Source organism: Aedes aegypti, chromosome 1 (assembly GCF_002204515.2).
Source record: "Aedes aegypti strain LVP_AGWG chromosome 1, AaegL5.0 Primary Assembly, whole genome shotgun sequence".
Classification (NCBI taxonomy): domain Eukaryota; kingdom Metazoa; phylum Arthropoda; class Insecta; order Diptera; family Culicidae; genus Aedes; species Aedes aegypti.
Window position 1 is genome coordinate 42,359,254 of NC_035107.1, and position 15,590 is coordinate 42,374,843.

Below are 15,590 nucleotides of genomic sequence, written 5' to 3' on the forward strand. Positions count from 1 at the left end.
GAGAGAAGCTTGATTTTAGGAAATGAATCGAAATGGGAACACTGCCAAGCGGCTGTCAAAATTTATTGTTATTGTTTTTATTCGAACCAGTGTTGATTGTTTTGGATTGCGGAAAATAAATTTATTGCGCAAAAATGTCGTTTTTGATGCGGAAAACGATAAATCGGGGTCTTTTCTGCTTGTTGAGGAATAACTTTCCATCGACTTCCTACTGCTGTTTGGAGCAGTCGTTGGGGAATTTGCAATTGCAGCGCAATTTCACCGGTTTGGTTACAGGTCCCGAAGTCACGTTATACAATCAGCAGAATCTGCAGTTGATTCGCTGGAAATCGAAGAAGGCCAACCGGAAGGAACAGCAATCGCGCCAGCAAGAGGAGGAAGAGGATGACGATGATGATGAAAAGCAGGATGATTTCGATGAGTTGGCCGACGATAAGCACGTGAGGCTGATCAAGACGAGTGTCAATTCAATGAGGGCGGATTTGCTGCTGAAAGCTGGGCTTGGGATTGCGCGGAAGTAAGTCGACGTCTGACTATGTGACTCGCCACGTTTCCTCACCCTTTAAGCATGACACAATTTGTGCTTGACCCCTTATTCCAATATCCTGAAAACAGAACTCAACTTTTATTTGATTTTAGCAAAGTGGAAGCTCTATTCTACGAGAGCAAAATTCGTGTCAACGGCAAGAAGCTCCTCAAAAAAAGCGCCCATCTGGACGTGGGAGATGAGATCGACGTCGTTCGCGGGGTGAGTCCCACCAATCCTGACCATCTGATTGTGTCGCGGGTGGAAATCCTGGCGGCCAACCCAAAGAGTGAAACCATCGGCGTGAGCCTCCGACGCCAAAAAACGCTCATCATCGAAGACTATGAAACGGATGCGGTCCTCGATAAATAAGTTCAATCTTCTCCGATAATTTTAAATAGATAATGATCCTTTTTTGACATTGTAACATTCTTTCATTAGACGATTAAAGCGCTTGTTGTGTAATAGTTAACTTCATTTCAATTCAAAATCATAAAAAGCAAATCATCCATTTAATCTGGTTGAATTAGATGTTCAGAATTATCTCAGAATCTTGCTCAGATTTCTCTCATACTGTTCAGGATTCTCTCAGAATACTATCAGAATAATGTTCAGGATTCTCTCAGCATCCTCCTCAAGATAGTTTCAGAATCCCTCTCAAGATGATTTCGTATTCCAGCTCAGGATTCTCTCAGAAATCTGCTCATAATTCTCTCAGAATCCTGTTAAGAATTCTCTCAGAATCCTACTCAGGATTCTTCCAGAATCCTGCTCAGGTTTCTCTCATAATTCTGCTCAGGATTCACTCAGAATCCTGCTCAGGTTTCTCTCAGAATCCTGCTCAGGATGCACTCAGAATCCTGCTCAGGATTCAATCAGAATCCTGCTCAGCGTTCTCTCAGAATCCTGCTTCTGGAATAATGTTCAGGTTTCTCTCAGAATCCTGCTCAGGATGCACTCAGAATCCTGCTCAGGATTCAATCAGAATCCTGCTCAGGTTTCTCTCAGAATTCTGCTCAGGATTCTCTCAGAATTCTGTTCAGCTCACTCTCAGAATCCTGCTCAGGATTCTCTCAGAATCCTGCTTCTGGATTCACTGAGAATCCTGCTTAGGATTCGCTCTGAATCGTGCTAAGGATTCTCTCAAAATACTGCTCACGATTCTCTCTGATGCGTCAGATTCTGATTCTCAGCGTCCTGCTCAGGATGCACTCAGAATCCTGCTCAGGATGCACTCAGAATCCTGCTCAGAATTCTGTCAGAATCCTACTCAGGGTTTTTCTACGAATCAAGCTCAGAATCCTGCTCAGGACTCACTCAGAATCCTGCTCAGGATTCATCCAAAATCCTGCTCAGCATTCTCTCCGATTCCTGATCAGGATTCTCTCACAATGTTTTTCAGGATTCACTCAGAATCCTACTTAGGTTGCACTCAAAATCCCGCTCAGGACTCACTCAGCATCCTGCTTAGGATTCTTTCAGAATTTCGATCAGGATTATCTCAGAATCCTGCCCAAATTCTCTTAGAAGCCTATTCAGGATTCCTTCAGAAGCCTGTTTAAGATTCCCTCAGAATCCTTTTCAGGAGTCTCTCAGAAGTCTTTTAAGGATTCGCTCAGAAGCCTTTTCAGGATTCTTTCAGAAGCCTATTCAGAATTCTCTCAGAAGACTTTTCAGGATTCCGTCAGAAGCCTGTTCAGAATTCTCTCAGAAGCCTGTTCAGGATTCCTCCAGAAGCCTGTTCAGGATTCCCTCAGAAGCCTTTTCAGGATTCCCTCAGAATGTTGTTCAGGATTCCCTCTGAATCCTGTTCAGGAGTCCCTCAGAAGTCTTTTCAGGATTCCTTCAGAATCCTGTTCAGGTTTCCCTCAGAAACTTTTTCAGGATTCCTTCAGAAGCCTGTTCAGAATTCTCTCAGAAGCCTTTTCAGGATTCTTCCAGAAGCCTGTTCAGAATTCTCTCAGAAAACTTGTCTGGATTCCTTCAGAGGCCGCTTCAGAATTCTCTCAGAAGCCTGTTCAGGATTCCTTCAGAAGCCTGTTCAGGATTTCCTCAGAATCTTGTTCAGGAGTCCCTCAGAAGTCTTTTCAGGATTCGCTCAGAAGCCTTTTCAGGATTCCTCCAGAAGCCTGTTCAGAATTCTCTCAGAAACCTTTTCAGGATTCCTTCAGAGGCCTCTTCAGAATTCTCTTAGAAGCCTGTTCAGGATTCCTTCAAAAGCCTTTTCAGGATTCCCTCTGAAGTATTTTCAGGATTCACTCAGAAGCCTTTCCAGGATTTCTTCAGAATCCTATTCAGGATTCCGTCAGAAGCCTGTTCAGAATTCTCTCAGAAGCCTTTTCAGGATTGCTCCAGAAGCCTGTTCAGAATTCTCTCAGAATCCTCTTCAGGATTATCTCAAAATTACACTCACAATTCTCTCAAAATCGGGTTCAGAATTCTCTCGTAACCCTTTTCAGGATACTCTCAGAATCATTTGATTGTGTCACGGATCGAAATGATTGCGCCAAGCTCAAGAACGGAACATGCGGTCATCAAAAAATAAGTTCATCCTCCTTCGATCCTTTTTAAATAAGTTTATAATCCTTCAATCTGATGACATTGTAATATTCTTTCTCTTGAAGATTAAAGCGTGTGTTGTAAAATAGTTGACTTCCTTCTCTTAAATCACTCAAATTTCCCTAACACATCGCCTTCGCTCCAGTACAGTATACTTCCCGTTTAACCTGGTTTAGTCTTTCTTAGTTGCTCTTTGAAAGTTTCATCAATTTTCATTAACCTTATTATTAAAAAGTACTCAAAAGATGAAATCACTCTCACTCACTCTACAAAGTCTGATCTGTTTCTTCTCTAAAGATTAAGTAACACAAAATTGAGCCAGGCTCGGATGACTTCCTACGCTAAAACAAATTGTTTTGGTTAAAAATTATTCTAGAAAAAAATGAAATCATGTTTCACTTAAGATAATTTGACTAACTGATCACCGCGAACTTTCTCGCCTCTCCAAATCCGGCACCGTTCGTCGTCTTCTCTCGTAAAATATTTGGTTCCTTCGTCACCGTCGCTGCCCATCCAATACTTACGGATAGACTTTCGTTGAGTTTTACAAAAATTGGTTATCAAGTTTGTTTGATTTTTAAGGCGCGAACATGTGACTCTTATTGTTGTGGTGTAATGCGATAGAAAGGGCGAATAAGATGTTTTAAATCAGCATTTCGTCGTCGCTATCGGACAAAGTCGCGGTTGGGTTCATCAACAGGCTAGCCTCATCGTTGCTGGTACGGACCTGGTGGAGAAGAATTCAAAGTTTATCAGTTTGAGGTTATGTCAGCAAACAATTTAAATTCATATCCGTTGTTAGTCTAGAAAGGTTATGTTCGCTTAGCTGGTGGTCATCTTTCCATCCGCAAACATGCACAGCTTACAACTAGGATTAGCGTCGGGATTAGTTCTGAGTGGTATACTAAGAAATCGTGACAATATGACCTTTGACGCGGGTCTTCAGTGGCGGTGAGACGTGGACTACAGTGAAGCACGCAATACGGCAGCATAAAACAAACGGGTGCAAACGGCAGCTGGATGGGGCGCAAGCAAACTAAAAATCATCTGCCAAATTGTCCTAGAAGAGCAACAGAAAGAAGGTGAATGCAGAAAACAAATGAAAAAAATAAAACATAAGCACAGTGTACAGGAAGCGGTGACCCGAAAACAAAAGGTGAGATACAGTGAAACTAAATACTTAGGGCCGCTTTCTTCACCTTCGCTTAAGCTGGAAACCACGTTTACCCATATAGTTAAACATGGTTTAAGGTCTAAGCGGTGGTGAAGAAACCGCTTATTATAGCTTTGTTGCATTTCAACCTGGACTAGAACTGTATCGACGATGAAAATGTAAAATTATCAGGGCGTTTTTAAACTAAAAGCCAAACTAAAAGCAGAAGTTTAACTCGAGTCTTACCAGTTCCAATCCATCAGGTTCAAAGCGAATTTTACTTTATCACAAACTAACAAAATTTCACAGCACACAAACTAATAACCAAACCATGCACACACAATACACATTTGCACACACATTTAGAAGTTGAAATGCTTTCCCTAATTATCTTCAAACATACAAACTTGTTCTATCAACTTGAAACCTCCTACCAAAATCCGCTCATAATCATGCTCGAAATTATCTAAAAATCATGCTTACTATAATATTTTAGTGGGCCTCATGATTCTCTATGAATGTTGTTCAGGATTCTCTCAGAATCCTGCTCAGGATTCTCTCAGAATTCTGTTCAGGATTCACTCAAAATCCTGTTCAGGATTCTCTCAGAATCCTCTTCATGATTAACTGTAAATCCGTCTCAGGATTCTATCTGAATCCTTTTCAGGATTCTTACTGGATTCTTTCTGAATCCGATTCAGGATTCTTTCTGAATTATGTTCAGGATTCTCTCTGAATCTTGCTGAGGATTCTCTCAGATGGTGAGGATTTTCTCAGAATCAAGATTCTCCCAGAATCCTGTTCAGAATTCTCTCAGAACCCTGTTCAGGATTCTTTCAAAATCCTGTTCAGGAATCTCTCTGAATCCAGTTGAGGTTTCTCTCTGAATCATGCTCACGATTCTTGCTTAATCCTGTTCAGGATTCTTACAGAATCCTGTTCTGGATTTTCTCTGAATTCCCTCAGATTCCTGGTAAGGATTGAGCATGCATGCATGAGCATAAATGGCCGTACAATTCGTAGTTGCTACTCCGTGATTGACCAGAGCAATCAAGGTTGCACAGAGATTTGATGAATGGGGCTTGGGATTAGCTTACCATTCCTCAATGTGCACAAATTGAGAGCTCAAATATTCAAAGTCAATAACGACGCCGGCCACGTCCTTACGGTCATTGGGGAAGGGAAGGAATGTTAGATAGACAACCATTGTTACTAGAGACCGAAGAATCTTCTGCATCTCCACAGTTGTCATGGGAAGGATATTGGGTTAATGGGATAAGGTAGAGATCTGGGAGTCACCAATGTTTGGTGATGCGATCCATAATATAATCACGCCTAACCGGATTCGCGATATTATTCGATAATCACATTGTACGCCGAACACGCCACGCGAGCGACGCGCAGCATGATTGATCCTGCTCACATCACCCGCCCCGAAGGAGCAAGTGACGCGAGCAAAAGACCAAACACTACTAACCCGATTCTCGATCCGCGACACTATTATATCACGCTACGCGAGCGACGCGCAGCATGATTGATCCTGCTCACATCACCCGCCCCCGCAGGAGCAAGTGACGCGAGCAAAGGATCAAACACTACTAACCTATCTCGCGATCCGCGACACTATTATATCACGCCACGCGAGCGACGCGCAGCATGATTGATCCTGCTCACATCACCCACCCCCGCAGGAGCAAGTGACGCGAGCAAAAGATCAAACACTACTAACCCGATTCTCGATCCGCGACACTATTATATCACGCCACGCGAGCGACGCGTAGCATGATTGATCCTGCTCACATCACCCACCCCCGCAGGAGCAAGTGACGCGAGCAAAAGATCAAACACTACTAACCCGATTCTCGATTCGCGACACTATTATATCACGCCACGCGAGCGACGCGTAGCATGATTGATCCTGCTCACATCACCCACCCCCGCAGGAGCAAGTGACGCGAGCAAAAGATCAAACACTACTAACCCGATTCTCGATCCGCGACACTATTATATCACGCCACGCGAGCGACGCGTAGCATGATTGATCCTGCTCACATCACCCGCCCCCGCAGGAGCAAGTGACGCGAGCAAAGGATCAAACACTACTAACCTATCTCGCAATCCGCGACACTATTATATCACGCCACGCGAGCGACGCGCAGCATGATTGATCCTGCTCACATCACCCGCCCCCGAAGGAGCAAGTGACGCGAGCAAAAGACCAAACACTACTAACCCGATTCTCGATCCGCGACACTATTATATCACGCTACGCGAGCGACGCGCAGCATGATTGATCCTGCTCACATCACCCGCCCCCGCAGGAGCAAGTGACGCGAGCAAAGGATCAAACACTACTAACCTATCTCGCGATCCGCGACACTATTATATCACGCCACGCGAGCGACGCGCAGCATGATTGATCCTGCTCACATCACCCACCCCCGCAGGAGCAAGTGACGCGAGCAAAAGATCAAACACTACTAACCCGATTCTCGATCCGCGACACTATTATATCACGCCACGCGAGCGACGCGCAGCATGATTGATCCTGCTCACATCACCCGCCCCCGCAGGAGCAAGTGACGCGAGCAAAGGATCAAACACTACTAACCTATCTCGCGATCCGCGACACTATTATATCACGCCACGCGAGCGACGCGCAGCATGATTGATCCTGCTCACATCACCCACCCCCGCAGGAGCAAGTGACGCGAGCAAAGGATCAAACACTACTAACCCGATTCTCGATCCGCGACACTATTATATCACGCCACGCGAGCGACGCGCAGCATGATTGATCCTGCTCACATCACCCACCCCCGCAGGAGCAAGTGACGCGAGCAAAAGATCAAACACTACTAACCCGATTCTCGATCCGCGACACTATTATATCACGCCACGCGAGCGACGCGCAGCATGATTGATCCTGCTCACATCACCCGCCCCCGCAGGAGCAAGTGACGCGAGCAAAAGATCAAACACTACTAACCCGATTCTCGATCCGCGACACTATTATATCACGCCACGCGAGCGACGCGCAGCATGATTGATCCTGCTCACATCACCCGCCCCCGCAGGAGCAAGTGACGCGAGCAAAAGATCAAACACTACTAACCCGATTCTCGATCCGCGACACTATTATATCACGCCACGCGAGCGACGCGCAGCATGATTGATCCTGCTCACATCACCCGCCCCCGCAGGAGCAAGTGACGCGAGCAAAGGATCAAACACTACTAACCTATCTCGCGATCCGCGACACTATTATATCACGCCACGCGAGCGACGCGTAGCATGATTGATCCTGCTCACATCACCCGCCCCCGCAGGAGCAAGTGACGCGAGCAAAGGATCAAACACTACTAACCTATCTCGCAATCCGCGACACTATTATATCACGCCACGCGAGCGACGCGCAGCATGATTGATCCTGCTCACATCACCCACCCCCGCAGGAGCAAGTGACGCGAGCAAAAGATCAAACACTACTAACCCGATTCTCGATCCGCGACACTATTATATCACGCCACGCGAGCGACGCGTAGCATGATTGATCCTGCTCACATCACCCGCCCCCGCAGGAGCAAGTGACGCGAGCAAAGGATCAAACACTACTAACCTATCTCGCAATCCGCGACACTATTATATCACGCCACGCGAGCGACGCGCAGCATGATTGATCCTGCTCACATCACCCACCCCCGCAGGAGCAAGTGACGCGAGCAAAAGATCAAACACTACTAACCCGATTCTCGATCCGCGACACTATTATATCACGCCACGCGAGCGACGCGTAGCATGATTGATCCTGCTCACATCACCCGCCCCCGCAGGAGCAAGTGACGCGAGCAAAGGATCAAACACTACTAACCTATCTCGCAATCCGCGACACTATTATATCACGCCACGCGAGCGACGCGCAGCATGATTGATCCTGCTCACATCACCCACCCCCGCAGGAGCAAGTGACGCGAGCAAAAGATCAAACACTACTAACCCGATTCTCGATCCGCGACACTATTATATCACGCCACGCGAGCGACGCGTAGCATGATTGATCCTGCTCACATCACCCGCCCCCGCAGGAGCAAGTGACGCGAGCAAAGGATCAAACACTACTAACCTATCTCGCAATCCGCGACACTATTATATCACGCCACGCGAGCGACGCGCAGCATGATTGATCCTGCTCACATCACCCGCCCCCGCAGGAGCAAGTGACGCGAGCAAAGGATCAAACACTACTAACCCGATTCTCGATTCGCGACACTATTATATCACGCCACGCGAGCGACGCGTAGCATGATTGATCCTGCTCACATCACCCACCCCCGCAGGAGCAAGTGACGCGAGCAAAAGATCAAACACTACTAACCCGATTCTCGATCCGCGACACTATTATATCACGCCACGCGAGCGACGCGCAGCATGATTGATCCTGCTCACATCACCCACCCCCGCAGGAGCAAGTGACGCGAGCAAAAGATCAAACACTACTAACCCGATTCTCGATCCGCGACACTATTATATCACGCCACGCGAGCGACGCGCAGCATGATTGATCCTGCTCACATCACCCGCCCCCGCAGGAGCAAGTGACGCGAGCAAAAGATCAAACACTACTAACCCGATTCTCGATCCGCGACACTATTATATCACGCCACGCGAGCGACGCGCAGCATGATTGATCCTGCTCACATCACCCGCCCCCGCAGGAGCAAGTGACGCGAGCAAAAGATCAAACACTACTAACCCGATTCTCGATCCGCGACACTATTATATCACGCCACGCGAGCGACGCGCAGCATGATTGATCCTGCTCACATCACCCGCCCCCGCAGGAGCAAGTGACGCGAGCAAAGGATCAAACACTACTAACCTATCTCGCGATCCGCGACACTATTATATCACGCCACGCGAGCGACGCGTAGCATGATTGATCCTGCTCACATCACCCGCCCCCGCAGGAGCAAGTGACGCGAGCAAAGGATCAAACACTACTAACCTATCTCGCAATCCGCGACACTATTATATCACGCCACGCGAGCGACGCGCAGCATGATTGATCCTGCTCACATCACCCACCCCCGCAGGAGCAAGTGACGCGAGCAAAAGATCAAACACTACTAACCCGATTCTCGATCCGCGACACTATTATATCACGCCACGCGAGCGACGCGTAGCATGATTGATCCTGCTCACATCACCCGCCCCCGCAGGAGCAAGTGACGCGAGCAAAGGATCAAACACTACTAACCTATCTCGCAATCCGCGACACTATTATATCACGCCACGCGAGCGACGCGTAGCATGATTGATCCTGCTCACATCACCCACCCCCGCAGGAGCAAGTGACGCGAGCAAAAGATCAAACACTACTAACCCGATTCTCGATCCGCGACACTATTATATCACGCCACGCGAGCGACGCGTAGCATGATTGATCCTGCTCACATCACCCGCCCCCGCAGGAGCAAGTGACGCGAGCAAAGGATCAAACACTACTAACCTATCTCGCAATCCGCGACACTATTATATCACGCCACGCGAGCGACGCGCAGCATGATTGATCCTGCTCACATCACCCGCCCCCGCAGGAGCAAGTGACGCGAGCAAAGGATCAAACACTACTAACCCGATTCTCGATTCGCGACACTATTATATCACGCCACGCGAGCGACGCGTAGCATGATTGATCCTGCTCACATCACCCACCCCCGCAGGAGCAAGTGACGCGAGCAAAAGATCAAACACTACTAACCCGATTCTCGATCCGCGACACTATTATATCACGCCACGCGAGCGACGCGTAGCATGATTGATCCTGCTCACATCACCCACCCCCGCAGGAGCAAGTGACGCGAGCAAAGGATCAAACACTACTAACCCGATTCTCGATTCGCGACACTATTATATCACGCCACGCGAGCGACGCGCTGCATGATTGATCCTGCTCACATCACCCACCCCCGCAGGAGCAAGTGACGCGAGCAAAGGATCAAACACTACTAACCCGATTCTCGATTCGCGACACTATTATATCACGCCACGCGAGCGACGCGTAGCATGATTGATCCTGCTCACATCACCCACCCCCGCAGGAGCAAGTGACGCGAGCAAAGGATCAAACACTACTCCCTCAGATTCCTGGTAAGGATTACGGATTATCTCAGAATCCTGGTCAGGATTCTCTCAGAATCCTGGTCAGGATTTACTTAGAATCTTGGTCAGGATTTGTTAGAGGAGCAACGACCCCGTCATATAAACATTTTGTGCCAGCCTAATCATTTATGTTATTTTTGCCAGTCTAATGATTTTCTGCTGGCCAAGCAATGTGCGCCATATTTTTATCTGTAATAGCGAACTCAATGTATGCGCCTCGTTATTTAAATAACATTATTTTAATAATGCTGTCTAATCCCAATAGGTTATTGGTCCAGTAATCAAGGAAAGTGCGTGAGTTTGTATCGTCGCGAGTGTGAATTGTGTAGACAATTTTCTGAAACGAAAAATCGTGTTTGATCGTGGCGAAAAGACAAGATGGCGTACTGTCTGTGGGGCAGTTGTACAAACACCGGCGTCATCTAGTCAAATAGTAGTTTTGGCGCCTCATCAACTACCGATGCGCATGGGTGGTAATTTACATTGCGTAAATTTATGCAGCGTTGTCGCCGTGGGAATGTGAATAATACGCGCTTTCGAAATAAGAGGAAAATAAGCACCATCCTTTTAAAAAGGAAACCATTTTTTTTTTTAAAGATTGCACAAAACAAATAACAAATAAAACCAGCACTAGTTTCAGAAATTTCTTCAGAATTTTGACTAGGGATTCCACCAGAATTTCTTTCATCACATCCAGAGATTCCACTAGAAATTCCAACAGGGTTTCCACCAGAAGTAAGTATTTCCATTTATTCTGTCTGGGATTCGACAAAGAATTTTCCCAGGTTGACGAGTTCACGTCTGCTGTTCACAGAACGGTTTTTTTTTTCTGTGCAGGAATGCCTTCAGGAAAACAACCTGGAATTCCTCTAATAATTTTACCCAGGAATTCCAGAAAGTATTTCACTAGAATTTTCAAATATTAACTTCAATTATTTCCTTATGAAATTCCATCAGAAATTTTACTAGGAATTCTTTCCGACATTCTACCAGTATTTATTTTAGGAATTTCACCAAGAAATCTTCCAGACAGTATATCAGGAATTTCTACTGAAATTCCAGCATGAATTTCATCAGGGATTGAGATTTTCCTCCGGCGGTTTCACCAGGAAGATTTCCAAAGATTCCACCAGAATTTTTACAAAAATGCCTAAATCTGTTATTACAATGCTTGGTCAAATCTCGGACGGAAATCTTGATTTAATCTCCTTAAGAATTCCGGAAGAAATCCTCTGATAAAATACTTTGGAGGAAGTTTGATGTAAACCCTGAGAATATTCCTATGGGAACCTATTATGTAATTCCTGGGAGAATTCCTAAGAAAATACTAAGGGTATCCCTGAAATAGATTTTTGTGAAACTTCTGGTAGAATTGATCGGATTTCCTGATGGAATCTCTGTTGGAATTCCACTTGTAGTCTTTGGAGGAAATATAAGTAGAATATTTGGAAAAATTGCTGGTCGAATCCTTCGATTAATTCCTCTTTGAAACCCTTTAGGAATTTTCGATTAAATCCTTGTAGGGGTTCCTGATTGAGTCCTTGAAGATTATCTTGTTGGAATCCCTAAAAGTATTTCACGTTAAAACTATGATGTAATTTTTGATAGAATCTATAGAGAAAATACTGGTGGAATCCCTGAGGGCTTTTTCAAGAATATTGTGGTGCAATCGCTAGTCGAATCTCGTGAAAAAATTGATTTCCTGAAATAATCTTGGTAGTAATTTCAAGAGAAATCCCTCTGGTAGAACCCCTAGAAGAATTTCCTGTGGAGTTCGTGGTGGAATCCCTGGAAAAATCCTGGTACAGTTCCTGAATGCCTTCCCTGTCGAATCTCTGTAGGAATTCCAAGTATTTTCTTTCGAGCGAATATTAATGTAATACCTGGTGAAATCGTTAAAAAAAATTCTGATTAAATTCCTGAGAATATTTTATCTGTAATCTGTGGATCAACTTCAGTGAAAACACTAAAGAAAATAATGGTGGAATCTCTGGTAGAATTGGAAACACTGATGACATCAAAGGTGAAATAAAGACGTTCATGCCTTTTGCAAATGCACAAAAATGTATTGCTGGAGAAATTCCTGGTGGAAATCTCCTAAAGAATTTCTGAAGGAATTTTTGAACAATATTGTGAAAAAGTTCTTGAGGGTTCCCTGAGCAATCGTTGTGGGAATTTATTGAGTTGTTTAAGTGGTAATTCTTGGTGAAATCCCTGGAAAAACATTTGAAGAAATTCCTGCAAGAATCTCTGCAGGAATTTCTGAATGGATCCTTGAAAAAAATTCTTGAGATATCCTTGAAGTAATATTTTAATTAATCCATTGACGAATTTCTGTAGGTAAGGAACGTCAAAAAGAATCGTTGAAGAAAATCCTGTAAAGTTCTTGGAGACATTTCCGGAGGAATTTGAAGAGGCATCTCTTAACAAATTTCCGGAGGAGTACCTTGGGGGTATTTCTGGAAGAATCTCTATAGGAATCTCTGAAAAATTCTTTGATGATTTTTTGGAGGAATCTTCAGGGATATCTTTGAAGAATTTCTGGAGGTATTTTACTGAATTCTCTGGGGAGGAACTTCTGAAAACTAATTAGAGATATGTCATGGAAACCCCGGAATACCTGTGGGGAAGTTCCTTAAGAAATTCATGGAAGAATTCCTAGAAGTGTACCAAACGGAATTTTTGGCAAAGCTTTAAAAGAAATATTCACTATTTGCCGGTAATATCACAAGGGGAATTTTTGAAGTAATCCCTGGAAAATTGGTGACAGAACTCCTTGTGGTATGTATGGATAAACTCCTGAGGAATCTCTGGAGGAACTCCTGGAAGAATGTTTGGAAGAACCCTTGGAATCTCTATAGAAATTTAGCTTCGTACAAAATGGTGAAGTGATTAGCGATGGAGTATCTGGAGAGATTCCGGGAGAAACTTCTGGGAGAATTTCTGGAAAATTTCATGGAAAAAATCCTGAACGATGTTCTAAAAATATAAATGGACGAGTCACTAAAGAAATTTCTGATAAAAACTCTCAAGGATTCCTGATGGAATACTTAGAGGAATTTCCGAAAAAAAAATCTAACACAAATTTCTACTTTAATCCCTGGAGAAATGCCTGGTAAAATCTTTAGAAGAATTCTTGAAGGTATCGCTGGAGAAACTCTTGGTGGAATTGCTTATGGAATCTCTATAAAATCCTTGGATTATTTCTTACAAACATGCTTGCAGAAATTCCTGGATAAATCGATGGAAGCATTCCTGGAGGAATTCCTGAATTAAGGAATCCCTAAAATCACTGGAGAAACTTTAATGGAAATAGTGAAGGAATTTACGATGAATTATTCGGACAATTTTCTTTTAATAAATACCGGAGTTAACATTTGGGAGAACTTCTTGAAAATGTGGTTGGAAAAGCTTGATGAAATTTATGAAAGAGCTGAGTTAATTAGTAAATTTCTATAAAAAATCCTGGTTTAACTTCTAAAATAGTTCCTGAAGGAATTTCAGAAGAATATTTTTGGGAACCCCTAAAGATTTGTTTTTTGGGTATCCCTGATAAAATTAAAAGAACTCTATCGATAGGAATTCATGTAGAATTCCCTGTAGAAATTTTTGTAGGCGCTCCTGGAAGAACCTCTAAAAGTATTCCTGGTGAAATTCCTGTAGGAAACCTTTAGAAATATCGTTGGAGAAATTCGAAAAAGAATTGCAGGTGGAATTTCATGAGAAATTTAAAATTTTTGAAGCATTTCTTGATGGAATCTAGGAAGAGTTTCTTGATGGAATCTAGGAAAAAATCCTAGTAAAATTCATGAAGGAATATCTGGCGAAATGTTTGAAGAAACTGAAGAATTACTGGGAACATTCCTTGAAGAATTTGTAAAAAAAATACCAGGATTAACAGTATACCATAAGTTTTGGATTAATACCTGGACGAATTGCAGGCAAAATCCCAGCAGGAGGAATTTCCGTTATTTTCTTAGAAAGAATTATTGAAGGATTTCCTGGATGAATGCCAGGAAAACTCAGAATTAATTTTAATCTTTACTAATGATATCTTGGCGATATTCAAAATCTTAATAAATGTACACAGAAAACTCCTGTACAAATTTATTATAAGAGTACTGACAAAAAAAACTCCGTGAAATTTCAATTCGATTCCTTGCAGGATATTCTGAAGGAATCTCTCATCCTCTACCTGAAAATTCCTTAATTAAATATTAAATCCTGGTACATATGTTGCCTTTAGACAAATACCAATGCACGATGATTAGCTTAAATTTCGTACTAATAATATTTCTAATTAGTTTGTCTTGATGCTTCATAAACATTTTCTCGTCTCTGGAACGTGGTATCATTTATTCATTAATTTTTTTTCTTTTTATCCGGAGGATATCAGGCGCAATTTCTTTTTTTTTTCGCATTCACGAAAACAACAGTCAATCGAAATATCAACGGTCGAAAATAGTCTCCACCCCGATCACATGAATGTTGGTGCAACAAGATTTGACAGTTCGTCAAGCGATCGTACGAACATAAATTGGTTTGACTAACTTGGGGGCGGAGCCAATGTTGGTCAAACAGACTGAGCGTCTGTGGGCTGCATAAGATGCGACTTTTATTGGCACGGGTGAAATTGTTGGATGTAGCGATTCAACCGAATCCTGCAGCTGCTGATGCGACCTGGGTCAGTAACGGCAAGAAGGCGCAGGCGGTCATTGGCTTGGCACTGGAAGACGCCCAACTGATCCAAGTGATGCAGAAATTCACGGCGAAGGAGATGTGGGAAGCTCTGAAAGATTACCACGAGCGTTCTTCTCTTTCGAGCATCATCCACGTCGTGCGTCAATTGATAACGTTGCGGATGTCAGATAACGGAGATCTGGCGGAGCATCTGAAGCAGATGACAGCGTTGCGAATTCGCTTGTCTGCTTTAGGACAACTGGTTCGTGGCTCTGATGCTGTCGAGTCTGCCAGAGCCCTACGGTGGCCTCATCATGGCTCTCGAAAGTTGACCAGATGCGTATCTGACTGTCGATTTCGTAAAGGGCAAGCTCCTAGGATTCAGGATTCTCTCAGAATCCTGTTCAGGATTCTCTCAGAATCCTGTTCAGGATTCTCTCAGAATCCTGTTCAGGATTCTCTCATAGAGAATCCTGAACATGATTCTGAGAGAATCTTGAACAGGATACT

General features: G+C 44.2%; 2 protein-coding genes across 13 annotated transcripts in view; one reads left to right on the top strand and one right to left on the bottom strand.

Moving 5' to 3' along the window:
• Positions 1 to 65: 65 nt before the first annotated feature.
• LOC5573614 (uncharacterized protein C6orf203) lies at positions 66 to 998 on the top strand. The gene is made up of 2 exons (XM_001660889.2): positions 66 to 517; positions 640 to 998. The coding sequence occupies exons 1-2, from the start codon at positions 135 to 137 to the stop codon at positions 896 to 898; spliced, it is 642 nt and encodes a 213-aa protein (XP_001660939.2). The 5' UTR covers positions 66 to 134; the 3' UTR covers positions 899 to 998.
• A 2,089-nt stretch (positions 999 to 3,087) lies between these two features.
• Positions 3,088 to 15,590, bottom strand: part of LOC5566555 (cation-independent mannose-6-phosphate receptor) — a 552,122-nt gene continuing 539,619 nt past the window's right edge. For 11 of the 12 annotated variants that reach the window (XM_021857555.1, XM_021857417.1, XM_021857345.1 and 8 more), the window contains one exon: positions 3,088 to 3,812. In XM_021857555.1, the coding sequence (XP_021713247.1) occupies positions 3,729 to 3,812 (84 nt within the window). In that variant the 3' untranslated portion in view covers positions 3,088 to 3,728. Of the gene's footprint in view, positions 3,813 to 4,012; positions 4,146 to 15,590 lie in introns of all 12 variants that reach the window. The other variant, XR_002503258.1, reaches the window with a different exon arrangement.

Bases quoted from the DNA above. Each gene is read 5' to 3' on its own strand.
- LOC5573614 (XM_001660889.2), top strand. From the start codon at position 135: ATGTCGTTTTTGATGCGGAAAACGATAAATCGGGGTCTTTTCTGCTTG. The intron at 518-639 runs GTAAGTCGACGT...ATTTGATTTTAG, and splicing joins GGGCTTGGGATTGCGCGGAA to CAAAGTGGAAGCTCTATTCT.